This window comes from Nicotiana attenuata, unplaced genomic scaffold (assembly GCF_001879085.1).
Source record: "Nicotiana attenuata strain UT unplaced genomic scaffold, NIATTr2, whole genome shotgun sequence".
NCBI classification, from domain to species: Eukaryota; Viridiplantae; Streptophyta; class Magnoliopsida; order Solanales; family Solanaceae; genus Nicotiana; species Nicotiana attenuata.
This window is the reverse complement of record NW_017671286.1, coordinates 71,630-85,078: the sequence shown is the minus strand read 5'-3', so window position 1 is coordinate 85,078 and position 13,449 is coordinate 71,630. Positions and strand designations below refer to the sequence as shown.

The 13,449-nt window shown below is 37.5% G+C and overlaps 1 protein-coding gene across 1 annotated transcript; it reads left to right on the top strand.

The window, feature by feature from the left end:
- The first annotated feature begins 315 nt into the window (after window positions 1–315).
- LOC109207291 (ABC transporter C family member 5) lies at window positions 316–12,231 on the top strand. The gene is made up of 12 exons (XM_019370180.1): window positions 316–553; window positions 699–2,991; window positions 3,123–3,443; window positions 3,524–3,610; window positions 4,524–5,219; window positions 5,368–5,532; window positions 7,733–8,027; window positions 8,474–8,685; window positions 10,627–10,932; window positions 11,092–11,155; window positions 11,277–11,516; window positions 11,654–12,231. The coding sequence occupies exons 2-12, from the start codon at window positions 892–894 to the stop codon at window positions 11,764–11,766; spliced, it is 4,599 nt and encodes a 1,532-aa protein (XP_019225725.1). The 5' UTR covers window positions 316–553; window positions 699–891; the 3' UTR covers window positions 11,767–12,231.
- The last annotated feature ends 1,218 nt before the right edge of the window (window positions 12,232–13,449 follow it).

Here is a 13,449-nt window from a genome sequence, read left to right as displayed (position 1 = left end):
TTTTTTCTTTACATTGTCCTTGGAGTAAATAGTGTTGGAATATGTGTTAGGAGTATATATGTGAGATAGTAAAGGTTAATATGGTCAATTCCATTGCTAATTAATGCTAAAAGGTGGATTTCTTAATCTGTGTGAAAACATCCAAAAAATCATTTATTTTGAACCGGATGGAGTAAATAACTAAAATAGTGATCACAGGTCTAATAATTCCAAACATACAGCGCCACAGTAAAATATTGAGTGCTACATTTCTGGCTTTCTTTTTTACCATTATAAACATATTTTTATACGTTTATATATCACAGACTATGGTGGATCTGTTTTTCTCTCTCTATATATCATCACCACCTCACTACCCGATGAAGGCTAGTGTATTGTAGGTGTGGGTGTTATTTTAGCACTACTCTCTGTTTTTGTGTGTGTGTGTGTGTGTGAGAAATAGCTAGCTATTTGCTACTACAAATACTGTCTATCGTTGCAGAATTTTGCCTCGACAATCTCCACACCGACTCGATACACGACTCTTCCACTGAGGAAAATACCAAAAACCCAGGTCAGTATTTTGGATTTTCTGTAATGGGTTTGTTTCAGATTTCAACTACGTCTCGCTTGTCACCTTGTTTTGTGTATTTCTCTCTATTTCTTTTTTTCGTTGATGATACAATATGAATTTGTTTTTATGTGTTATGTGTCTGCAGAATCTTTCTTTCACTGGGTTACTTGTCATCATTTCATGTGTTATGTCCAGATGGTGAAAATGCCCCTTTTGCAAGATTCAATCCTTATTGCTGGTTTAGTATAACAATACAATACTACTACGGACTCTCGATCCAGCTTCAACAAAATTGATCTACCCTGCTCCTTTTTCATGCTGAAGATTGATACTTTTCGATGATGGGTATCAATCTTTTCTTCAACACAGCTACAAATTCTGCTCACACGGTGTTGCTATTTTCTGTTGCTTTTCAAGGCCTTTCTTTCTTGGAATTATCGTCCATCTGTGTCAACTTGACCTTGTTTCTTGTGTTTCTCTTTATTGTATCTGCTAAGCAGATATATCTATGTGTTGGTCGGGTTCGATTTCGGAAGGATGATTCTGATGGTAATTCAGTTCCTGGTAGACATAGAAGTGGTGATGTGGAAATAATACAGAGTATTGAGTTAGGTAGAGCCTATAAAGCTTCAGTTTTGTGTTGCTTTTATGTCTTGTTTGTGCATGTTGTGGTTTTAGGTTTTGATGGGGTTGGTTTGATTAGAAAGGCTAATTACAGACTGAATAATTGGACTTTAATTCTCTTTCCTGTAACTCAGAGTTTGGCTTGGGTTGTCTTGAGCTTCAGTGCCCTTTATTGTAAGTACAAAGGCAGTTCGAAATTCCCATTGTTGTCAAGGGTATGGTGGGTTGTCTCTTTTGTCATTTGTTTGTCTACATTGTACTCTGATAGTAGAGGATTGGCAATAGAAGGCTCCAGCCGTTTAAATTCTCATGTCTTTGCAAATCTTGCTGCTACCCCTGCTCTTGCCTTCCTCTGTTTTGTTGCTATTAGGGGTGTCACTAGTATTGAAGTAACTAGGAACTCGGATCTTCAGGAGCCATTGCTCCCTGAAGAAGAACCTGCATGTCTTAAAGTTACTCCATACAGTGATGCGGGTCTTTTTAGTTTGGCTACTCTTTCTTGGTTGAACCCGCTTCTTTCAGTGGGGGCGAAGAGACCGCTTGAGCTGAAGGACATTCCGCTTCTTGCGCAACGAGATCGTTCTAAGACAAATTACAAGATACTAAATGCAAATTGGGAAAAGTTGAAGGCTGAAGATCCTTCAAAGCAGCCTTCTTTAGCTTGGGCTATTCTCAAATCTTTCTGGAAGGAGGCCGCCTGCAATGCGATTTTCGCAGGGGTGAACACTTGTGTTTCTTATGTGGGTCCATACATGATTAGCTACTTTGTAGACTACCTAGCAGGAGTGGAGACATTCCCTCATGAGGGATACATTTTGGCTGGAATATTCTTCACCGCAAAGTTGGTTGAGACCTTAACGACCCGGCAGTGGTATCTTGGAGTCGACATTTTGGGCATGCATGTGAGATCAGCTCTCACTGCAATGGTATATCGCAAGGGACTGAGGCTCTCGAGTTCATCTAGGCAAAGTCACACTAGTGGAGAGATTGTTAATTACATGGCAGTAGATGTTCAGAGAGTAGGCGACTACTCGTGGTATCTTCATGATATATGGATGCTGCCTCTTCAAATAATTTTGGCTCTTGCTATTTTGTATAAAAATGTTGGTATTGCATCCATGGCAACTCTAGTTGCCACAATTATTTCCATTGTTGCAACTGTCCCATTAGCTAGGGTTCAGGAAGACTATCAAGATAAACTAATGGGTGCCAAGGATGATAGGATGAGAAAGACTTCCGAGTGCCTCAGGAACATGAGGATTCTCAAGTTACAAGCTTGGGAGGATAGGTATAGAGTAATGCTAGAGGAAATGCGGAACGTGGAATTCAAGTATCTTCGAAAAGCTCTCTACTCTCAGGCTTTCATCACCTTCATTTTCTGGAGCTCCCCTATATTTGTTTCAGCTGTTACGTTTGGTACTTGCATACTGTTGGGTGGTCAGCTTACGGCAGGAAGTGTTCTTTCTGCTTTGGCGACTTTCAGGATCCTCCAAGAACCACTTAGGAATTTCCCTGACTTGGTGTCAATGATGGCTCAGACAAAAGTATCCCTTGATCGGATTGCTGGATTTCTGCAAGAGGAAGAGTTGCAGGAAGATGCCACCATTGTGGTGCCTCGAGACATCACAAATGTCGCAGTAGAAATTAAAGATAGTGAATTTTGCTGGGATCCGTCTTCTTCAAGTCCAACGTTGGCAGGCATACAACTAAGGGTAGAAAAGGGCATGCGTGTTGCTGTCTGCGGCGTGGTTGGCTCAGGGAAATCAAGCTTCCTTTCTTGCATCCTTGGTGAGATTCCCAAAATCTCTGGTGAAGTAAGTCAAATTAAAAGATGTTTCTCATTGTCTTTTCTCTTGGATTTCAATATATCCAATTTTTTAGGAATATGGGAGAAGCTCTAATCAGCATTCTTTTGTCGTGGTTTTACTTTTTCCACTTGTGTTAGGTTAGAATATGTGGAAATGCTGCTTATGTCTCACAGTCGGCTTGGATACAGTCTGGAACTATAGAAGATAATATCCTTTTTGGTAGTCCAATGGATAAGGCAAAATACAAGGCCGTGATTCATGCTTGTTCTCTGAAAAAGGACTTGGAGCTTTTCTCACATGGAGATCAGACTATTATTGGTGATAGAGGCATAAATCTTAGTGGTGGTCAAAAGCAACGTGTGCAACTTGCCAGGGCGCTCTATCAGGATGCTGATATATATTTACTTGATGATCCTTTTAGTGCTGTTGATGCACACACTGGGTCAGAATTATTTAAGGTTATGCTTAGTTGTAGCGTAGTCATTTCTACTGCTCAATTAGAAGGAAAATTGCTGAATGTGCAATTATTTTACTGCAGGAGTACATACTAACAGCATTAGCAGCAAAAACGGTGGTTTTCGTCACTCACCAGGTTGAATTTTTGCCAGCTGCTGACATGATATTGGTAGGTGGTGTATTCCATTTCACTATCTAATACCGCTCCTTGTTCTTGTTGGTTTGTGTGTAAATGTTTCTCTATAGCTTGAAGCCTTCTATTTAAACTGCTAGCATTGTTTTGTCAAGTTTATTTCCTCATTTCGTCCTTTCGTCATGGATTTTTATACTATATGTCAGTTCAAAAGTGAGACGGACGTTGAGGTATGGTAACAGGTCAGACAAGGTTTACTATCTATACTTGTACTGAAGGATGGTATATTATTCCTTCAGCTTCTTTTTATTGTATATGTTGTTTTCTGCTTCAAAATTTGAAGAATGATGGAGCAATTTTAACTGCAAATAAAGATGGCTTTGCTTGTAAGTTTTTAGCTGTTTTTAATGTGAATTGTCAAGGTCGAGAATCACAAGCTTGAGGAATTAATCCTAAAAATGATGCACAGTATTGTTGGAATTACCTGTGGATGGTCTATATTTTTGCCGTCAGAGAAAAGAGTTTTTCTTAACTTCTTTCAGATGACTTTGTAGTACCAACAGATCTGGGAATGTTTTTTGAAAAAGAGATTCAAAAAGGAAAATAACACTAAACTAAACCTCGTGTGTTCCTTACAACTGTCTAATAAGTGGTACTGTGCTAGAAATATCAACAACAAAATATTATGTCTTAAATATTTAACCATTTTCTGTCCCGTAGATCATATAGTCAAAGTGTATTTAGCATCTCTAGACAATTTTGCTCATTTTTCCTCAAGATGCACATATCTAACCTATACTAAAGTCTAAAGAGGCTTACACTTGGGCCGGTCCTTTTACATTCTAGAATGATGAAGAGAAGAAAGCCATCAAACTTGATGGTAAACATCTTTTTAATCAGTGTTAGGCCACAATTAATTCCCAAATGACTCTTTAGATTCCATTCACAGGTCCTGAAGGAAGGTCGTATCAGTCAATGTGGAAAGTATGATGAACTTCTGCAAGCAGGGACTGACTTCAACGCTTTGGTTTCAGCTCATCATGAAGCAATTGAAGCTATGGATTTTTCGTACCAATCTTCTGAAGAACCAGAGAAAGATCCTTCGCCTGATGGTTCTGCTGTAGTGACTAAGAAATGTGATTCAGGCGAAAAGAGTATTGACAGTCTTGCAAAGGAAGTGCAAGAAGGTGTCTCAGCTGCTGATAAGAAGGCAATCAAAGAGAAAAAGAAAGCTAAAAGATTGAGAAAAAAGCAGCTTGTTCAGGAAGAGGAACGGGAGAGGGGAAAAGTTAGCATGAAAGTTTATTTGTCATATATGGCGGCCGCTTATAAGGGCTTGTTGATTCCGCTTATCATTCTTGCACAGACATTATTTCAGGTGCTTCAAATAGCTAGTAACTGGTGGATGGCTTGGGCAAATCCACAAACTCCAGGGGACAGTCCTAGGACAACTAGTTTGGTGCTTATTCTTGTTTATATGGCCCTTGCTTTCGGAAGCTCGTTGTTTATCTTTGTTAGGGCAGTCCTGGTTGCTACATTTGGTCTAGAGGCTGCACAAAAACTATTTTTGAGAATGCTGACGACTGTCTTTAGGGCTCCAATGTCTTTCTTTGACTCCACTCCAGCAGGGCGGATATTGAATCGCGTATGTCCAAGTATTGTTACTGCTTAATATTTCCTTTTTTTAATGCAATCCTCTGCTCATGGTTGCTCCATGATTCTCTTTCCTTGCCTTCTACTTGCTGTATTTTTTCGGTAGAGCAATTTTCTAAGGGATTCTTATGATTTACCAGGTGTCGATTGATCAAAGTGTGGTTGATCTTGATATTCCTTTCAGACTTGGCGGCTTTGCTTCAACCACAATTCAGCTTATTGGTATTGTTGGTGTTATGTCAAAAGTTACCTGGCAAGTTTTACTACTTGTCGTCCCAATGGCAATTGCTTGCCTATGGATGCAGGTAACTGACGGGGCATACCTTTTCCACTGTTAAACATAAGTTCCATGAAAACTTGTCTTAGTTTATGCATCTAAAACTCCAAATGATCTTGTAATACAATCTCTATCTCTCTCTCTCTCTCTCTCTCTCTCTCTCTCTCTCTCTCTCATATTTGGCGAAACTCATCAGGTGTTTCATTTAAGGCAATTGTTACATGCTACGATTGAGCAGATTTAACTATTCAGAAACATGCCAAGTCAGTTACTATTTCTGTAGTTGACTAACTGGCTTGCCTAAGTATGCTTCTTTCTTGACTGTTGCTTGATGGTTACAGACCTCAGATGCATATATTGTGCTTACTTATCCCATTTCCCTTTTATAATAACCTTTTCTGCTTGATGGTGACAGACCTCAGATGGCTTGCCTAAGTATGCTTCTTTCTTTATAATCCCAAGCCCACTCCAACGATTTGGTGTGGTTACAGTCTCCCAATTCACCTCGTGAAACTTCTTTTCCCCGCTTGATCCATTCCATAAAAATTCACTTCCAATTCAAAGGGATGTTACATTGATTATTAATGCAATTCAATTTCTTTTCTATATTTTGGTGTCCTTACCTTTGTGTTTGATGCTTGTTAATCTACAAGTTCTTCATTTTTATTTTTATTTTTTGAAACTATTACCCTCTTTCTAAAACCTTGCTGCTAGTAGTTGATACGCTAGATGCTTCACTTTTACAATGAAAATAACATGTTTCTCTGCTTATTATTAGGTGTTTCACTTTCAACTGGAGAAGATAGTGTACCACCCAAAATTGAGGAAGCATCCAAAAATCTGCAGGATCACCTAAATACTTCTGAGATTAAGCAAGGTGAAGAGCTTAAGATGGTTTCTGTTACATTGATAGATAATAGTAGTACTACATTTCAAGTTCTTTTGACTTTCGAGATTTTGGTGTTAATGTCCTTATCATGTCTGTTGCTGCTTATTTATTTACGAATCCTTCACTCTAAATTTCTTTCTGTTGTAAAATTTACTTCTTGTTTTTCGTATTGCTAGCATCAGCAAGCAACAAGCACTTCATGTTTTTGTGGACACTACTACTGCTTTATAAATTACACCTTCTTTTAATACTCTATGTAGTGTCAACCCTGAGGGGTAGCTCAACTGGTAAAGGCCTGAGGACAAAGTCCTTCAGGTCGCTAGTTCGCGCCCCCACAGGGCCGCTGGAGGCATTACAAACCGGCCGCGTCTCCAGGGCCCCGTGGAACTAACCGTGGTGCACGCATTGAAACAGCGGGTCCCGGTGGGTACAGCTAGTCGGGTTCGCAAAGCGATGCCCGGAAACCACGGTTAAAAAAAAAATGTAGTGTCCTTTTTTTTTTTTTTTTGGGTGTCTGGAAGGCTTTTACTAATATCTGTGATCTCTAGGTGCACCACAGTTTTTGTTTTTTATGTCTTCCAAATATGAGATTTCCAGTGCTACTTTTATTTTTTCTCTGAAGAGATACTTTGCAAAGTTTGTATCGTTAAATAAGTAAAAAATTATCCACTATGTAGTGTACGAAGCTTCTGCAACTTTATCTTCTATATGCTGTTTTGTTACAGAAGATTCTCATTATCAGTGCAAGTGGAAGCTGCAGATGTAAACAAAAAGAGAATAAACTTGGTCTATCTCTGTACCATAGTAAAAGAAAGAGTTCATTTCATGATCTTTATTTCGAGGCAACAGTGACAGCGGCTGCAGAAGATGCTGTAGTCACAGCTTGCATTAATGACACTGGTAACAGTTTGCCTTTCNTCGGTTGGGCTGCTTGTATTGGATGAAATGAGGTTTTTAGACCTGAAACTTGTGACTATCGTATTGGGATAAGGAATGTTTGAAAGCATGATACCAGTATTTCCGCTAAGGATTTGGGCAATGGCCCTGGTCGGACGAGTGAGCTTTTTGTCTTATTGATCAGATGGGTGGTTAAGAGATTATTCGTGTGGTGTGTAGTTGGAGTTTGAATAATGCTTTTCGAGATTTACCATTATTTGAACCATCTAGGTGCTAGAGTATTACCCTTGAAATAAGTTTTTGTTCTTTTCATTTTCCACTATCAGCCACCAATCCCTTGTAGAAGTTGAAATAGTTTGAGCATGCAAGTTTTGGAGTCACAATTCTGTTTCCAGTTTTCAACTGATTAGTTTTAAAATTAATTGTGATCAAATTTGTGCAGAAATACTATATGTCTTCATCAAGGGAACTAGTTCGCATTGTTAGCATCCAAAAATCTCCAATCATCCATCTTTTTGCTGAGTCAATTGCTGGAGCTGCAACAATCAGAGGTTTTGGGCAAGAAAAGAGATTTATGAAGAGGAACCTTTATCTCTTGGATTGTTTTGCTCGGCCGTTCTTCTGCAGTCTTGCAGCAATTGAATGGCTTTGCCTACGCATGGAGTTGCTCTCTACATTTGTCTTTGCTTTCTGCATGGTTTTACTAGTGAGCTTTCCTCATGGAAGTATAGATCCTAGTGAGTACACTATATTTGCCCTGTGTGATGAAAATCTTGCTTCAGGTCTTGATCATTTATGATGAACCTTCAAGTTAATAGTTCTGATTTTATTGTGCATTTGAACCCTGCAATACCTACAAGCAATTCATGAACATTGCAAAGAATGTAACTTGGGTCAATCTATCTCAATATGGGAAAAGAAGAATTTGAGTGATGTCACCTTATTCAGACGCTAATAATGATTCAAGTCTTAAGAGGGAACTTCTTTGAAGGCAAAGTTATTCATCCAGATGTTGAAGTTTCCAGCACTGTCTTGGTGCTGGAATCATATGAATAAAATCTTTCATTGATTAAAAAAACACTATTTTGCCAAAAAAAATATTGCAAAAATGGGAAACTATTTTGACTTACAGATTGGGAGAATTGATTTCGTAATTCTAATTGCCATGTATCTACTCCCATAGGTATGGCAGGCCTTGCCGTGACATATGGTCTAAACTTGAATGCACGCCTGTCACGATGGATACTCAGTTTCTGCAAGCTTGAAAACAAGATTATATCAATAGAAAGGATTCATCAATATTGCCATATTCTTAGTGAGGCCCCATCAATTATTGAACCTCGTCCCCCATTGTCATGGCCAGAAGAAGGAACCATTGAACTGATTGATTTAAAGGTATGCACGATTGATATTTCCTTTGTGTTGTATATGGTTTTCTTGTTTTTTGGACGTCACACTGGCATTGAAGATTCAATAATATAAAACAACTTATTGTATCACTGCATTCTGAGTTTTTCTTTTTGAAATTTGTATCATTAAGGCTTTGATATTATGTAGTTGTATGAACGAATGAGGTTTTGGTAATGAGACACAACCTTTCTTGTTTTTGCGGGAAAGTAAAAATAATATTTTTGTGGGAAGTTAAAGTTAAAGCAGATAGAATCAGATGATACTGGAGAGGAATGCTGTTGACAGTATAAAGAGAAACAATCAACGGAAGATGGTGACAGGAAAGCATGTCTTCAATCTTAACATTAAACTACAAGTTTTTATTGTCCTTGCATTTTCATATTCATTCACTGTCTTCAAGCTGCACTAAACTGCAATTGTTTCAAGTCTCTGTTATCATATGCATTCTCACCGTCTTAAGCATGCTTTTTAGGAAAATGACTTTGGGATGCAGTCAAATATCATGCTTAGTTCATGAAATTTAAAAATCTAATACCACTGATGATGCATAAGTTTGTCAAACACTGTTGGACTCTGGGAATGAACATTGGTGTAGCTAATGGAAACAACTTGTAATACCCATAGTAAGGGTAGCAAATGGACTGTTTGGGCTGTCAAGATGGGCTGACTCGTTAAATGGGTCATTGCTCAACCCTGCTCAAAGTTCACTTGGGGATAAGATGGGTTGGGTCAAGATGGGCTAAGCAATGGTTTGTAAACCAACCCGCCCAAATCTTTGCAATATTCTTTAACTTTTTAACAATCACACATAAAAATTGTCTTATGTTTTGGAATAAATGTCAATTCATGCCAAATGATTTCTTTCCTCAATTTGGATTTAGAATTTTATTTGATAGTTATTCATCTTATAATACTAACAAAGATCAAAGATCAAAGATCAGAATACTTAAAAAGTAGTAAAAAGTATTTACTTTTGTTTCAACAAAAGGAGTATTTTCTTTTCATGATATAGAAAAAGTATTTTTTTTCACAAACTGAGTACTTTCTTTTCCTGTTGTAGAAAACCTATTTTCTTTTAATGTTGTAGATAGAGTATTCTACCTAATAATTACAACAAAATGAACATTTTCTTTTTATGATGTAGAAAAAGTATTTTCTTTCATTACAATAAAATAAGTACTTTCTTTTCTTGTTGTAGAAAAAGTATTTTCTTTTTCACAAAATGAGTAGTTTCTTTTCATGTTGTAGAAAAAGTATTTTCTTTTGTCTCAACAAATTTTCTTTTCATGTTGTAGAAAGAGTATTTTGTTTCATTTCAATAAAATGAGTACTTTTTTTATTTTATTGTGATATCTAAAAATAGCTCAGTACCTGTCCTTTATTTTGTTGATATAAATTTTATTTTTTATTTTTTTGTTGTGATAATATGTTTCTTCTTTATTTTCAGATTTTTTTCATGTTTGATGATTATTTTTGTCAACAACAGTTAGTTTTGGAAGGTTGAAAAAGAGTTTTGAAAAATATTCTCTTCTCTTGATAGGGAAAACATTTTCCTCCAATTGGAGGAAAACGAATTCATAAAGAAAATATTTTTTAAATATTTAAATCAACCAAACATGGGAAAATTAGAAAATATTTTCCAACACATGGGTCAAGGTAGAACTCTAAGATTGAGCATTTCTATGGGTCAAGGTTGGGCATCATCATGGATCCATTCGGGCTGATGATTTTTTATGGGTTAACGGTTAACCTGGGCTAGCCCAAAACAACCCATTTTCAAAATCGTTCTAGCACAAACCCAATAAAACTTGGACGGGTCGGGCGGGTCAAATAGGTTTAGGTTAGTTTTGCCACCCCTAAACCATACCATCCCCTCGGATATCAGGGAAAACAGAAAGCTAATGACTATTTTGTTGTTCCTCTTAGGTTCGTTATAAGGAGAGTCTTCCGGTTGTGCTTCATGGTGTATCTTGCAAATTTCCTGGAGGAAAGAAAATTGGAATTGTGGGGCGCACAGGTAGTGGTAAATCTACTCTGATTCAGGCCTTATTCAGATTGCTTGAACCAGAAGCTGGAAAAATAATAATCGACAACATTGATATTTCAACAATTGGCCTTCATGACCTTCGAAGTCGTTTGAGTATAATTCCCCAAGATCCAACATTATTTGAAGGGACAATCCGAGACAACCTTGACCCCCTTGGAGAACATTCAGATCTAGAAATATGGCAGGTAATATTTGGTTTTTCTCCCTGTTTACCTACACATAATTATATAGGCTGAGATTATTTTCAATAACATTCCAATGTATAAGTAGAAGCTGAAGTCATTAGTGGATCATGCCTACTTTATGATACTGATTGCAGTTGGGTATTATTTTCTTCCCCTCAGGCACTTGAGAAGTCCCAACTTGGAGAGATTGTCAGGCAAAAAGATCAAAAGCTGGAAACACCAGGTATTTGTTCTTAGATTGGACTAAGACATGCACTGCTGAAAGTGATGTAGCCTTTTCCACGGTCTTATTTGGTTTTATTTTGAGTTCTGATGAAAATATTTTACCAACTTGTTGCCGGCAGTCCTGGAGAATGGAGATAATTGGAGTGTGGGCCAGAGGCAGCTTGTATCTCTTGGGCGCGCTTTACTTAAACAAGCCAGAATTTTGGTGCTTGATGAAGCGACTGCCTCGGTTGACTCAGCAACAGATAACCTCATCCAGAAAATTATTAGGACAGAGTTTAAGGACTGCACTGTTTGTACCATTGCACATCGTATCCCTACAGTTATTGACAGTGATCTGGTTCTGGTCCTCAGTGATGGTGTGTTCTCTATGCTTCACTTGTTATAAGAGAAATTTTGTGCTAGTATTCGTCTTAATTCGCCTCATCATTAATTGTATTTTTTGTTATTTAAGTCTAATTCTCAAATCATCACTACCCACATTGCGCCTATGCAGGTCGGGTGGCTGAGTTCGATTCTCCAGCACGACTCTTAGAGGACAAATCTTCAATGTTTCTCAAGTTGGTGTCAGAGTACTCGTCAAGATCAAGTGGCATACCCGATTTTTAATTTGGGTAGCAAACCTGAAGATTTTGATGGGAAAGCGAGAAGAGCAGATGGCCGGAGGAAACATGAACGGGCTGGCACCCCTGCTGCTGCTGCTTCATTCGGCTTGAGAACATAAACAGTGGTGGTGGGGTGAGGGGGGTGGGGGGGTGTTATCTGCAGTATAAACAGTACACGGGAGCTACATGTTGAAATTAGTTTCTAGGGTAGAGGCCATGCTTAATTCTTCTGTAGGTATGATGGGAATTCATGCATTGCCGGCATATTGTGTAACATAAAATAAGCCAGGGCAGCAGAGGTTGGTAATAAGTAGGAAGAGAAGAAGAAATGTGACGGCAATTTGTATCTGCATGGTGAACAATTACTAGGTTTCACAAGAAGCAAAATTTTGATTGTGTTCATGATCTTGTAGAGGACTAACTCAACTTTAATGCTAACTTCTCACAAGAAAAAGACTATTTTGAATCATCCTTTCCAGATTTACTAGTTTTGCACCACAGCACGGTGGTTCACTCTCTACTTTAGGCAGGGGCAAGTTGGTTTATTTTCTGGTCTTTCCTTATTCTGACATAAGGGAATTATAAATCAGTCCATGTAAATTATTTCTGTAGGCGAGCTTTAGCTTTTCAAGCGGTTATTGAGCGACTAATCTGGCACAAAAACTCAAAAGATAAAGAAGTAATGTTGTTAATCTCTTCACAATTACTTTTTTGACAATTCTTGTTAAAACTCCTTAAAATTTCTTGCCAATTCTTTGTTTTCTTTTAGATATAATTACCAACTCTCATGAGTACATATAGTCGATCATTTCAAATTTGTAAATGCTCTCTCTCGACTTTATTTGTCAGTTCAATTGTCATTCGAGTAAGAATTCTTTTTGCAAGCTAGAATTGTTCGCTTGGTAAACAAAAAATTTTCACAACTTGTGCTTGCGTTATATGATTATTGGCTAGCAGTTTGGTATAACTTAGCTTAAAGACTTATTGAAGTTTACGTCTGAATTTATTTAAAATCAAAAGGTAAAATTTACAGCCTAAGATAAAGAGCAGAAGCATACAATCTTAAACTTTATCCAGCCAGTAGATACGTCGATGGTATTTCTTCCAATTTTATTACTAAAGTAGTAAAAAAAAAAAAAAAAATAGGGCAAAGCAAATAAATAAAAAGAATAAATCTGCCGCAATCAGATTGTTCTAATAATTACTTGTATGCATTTCTTTTTTTATTGGAGTTTTCCACTGAGATATTTTTAATATAGAGTTTCAGTGTTGCATTATACCTAAACTAACTCTTCTTTGGAAAGATTAGAGCGTCTTAAAAATTAAAATGAAGATAGTATATTCAAATTTATCATTAGTGGGACTGGAGCTACTAACTTTAAGATTTTCTTCTTCTTTTTCTTTTCCAGATGATTTTGTTGGGAAGAGACTTTATATAAAAGAAATTAAAAAAAATTCCTTACACAATAAATTAGTTTGTGATATCTTACAGAGTGAGAATAAAAGTTAAGCGATAATTGTATTGGTCAAAATCTAACCACCCCGATCGGGGCGACCACGACCCCATCCTTGTCATCTTACGAAAGAAGTCAACGAAGTCATTTTGACTCCATCATTACGACATTCGACATAAGTGACGAGGGTAAGCCCTCCCCCCGACTGGTAAGCTTCCAGAATTCAGTCATGA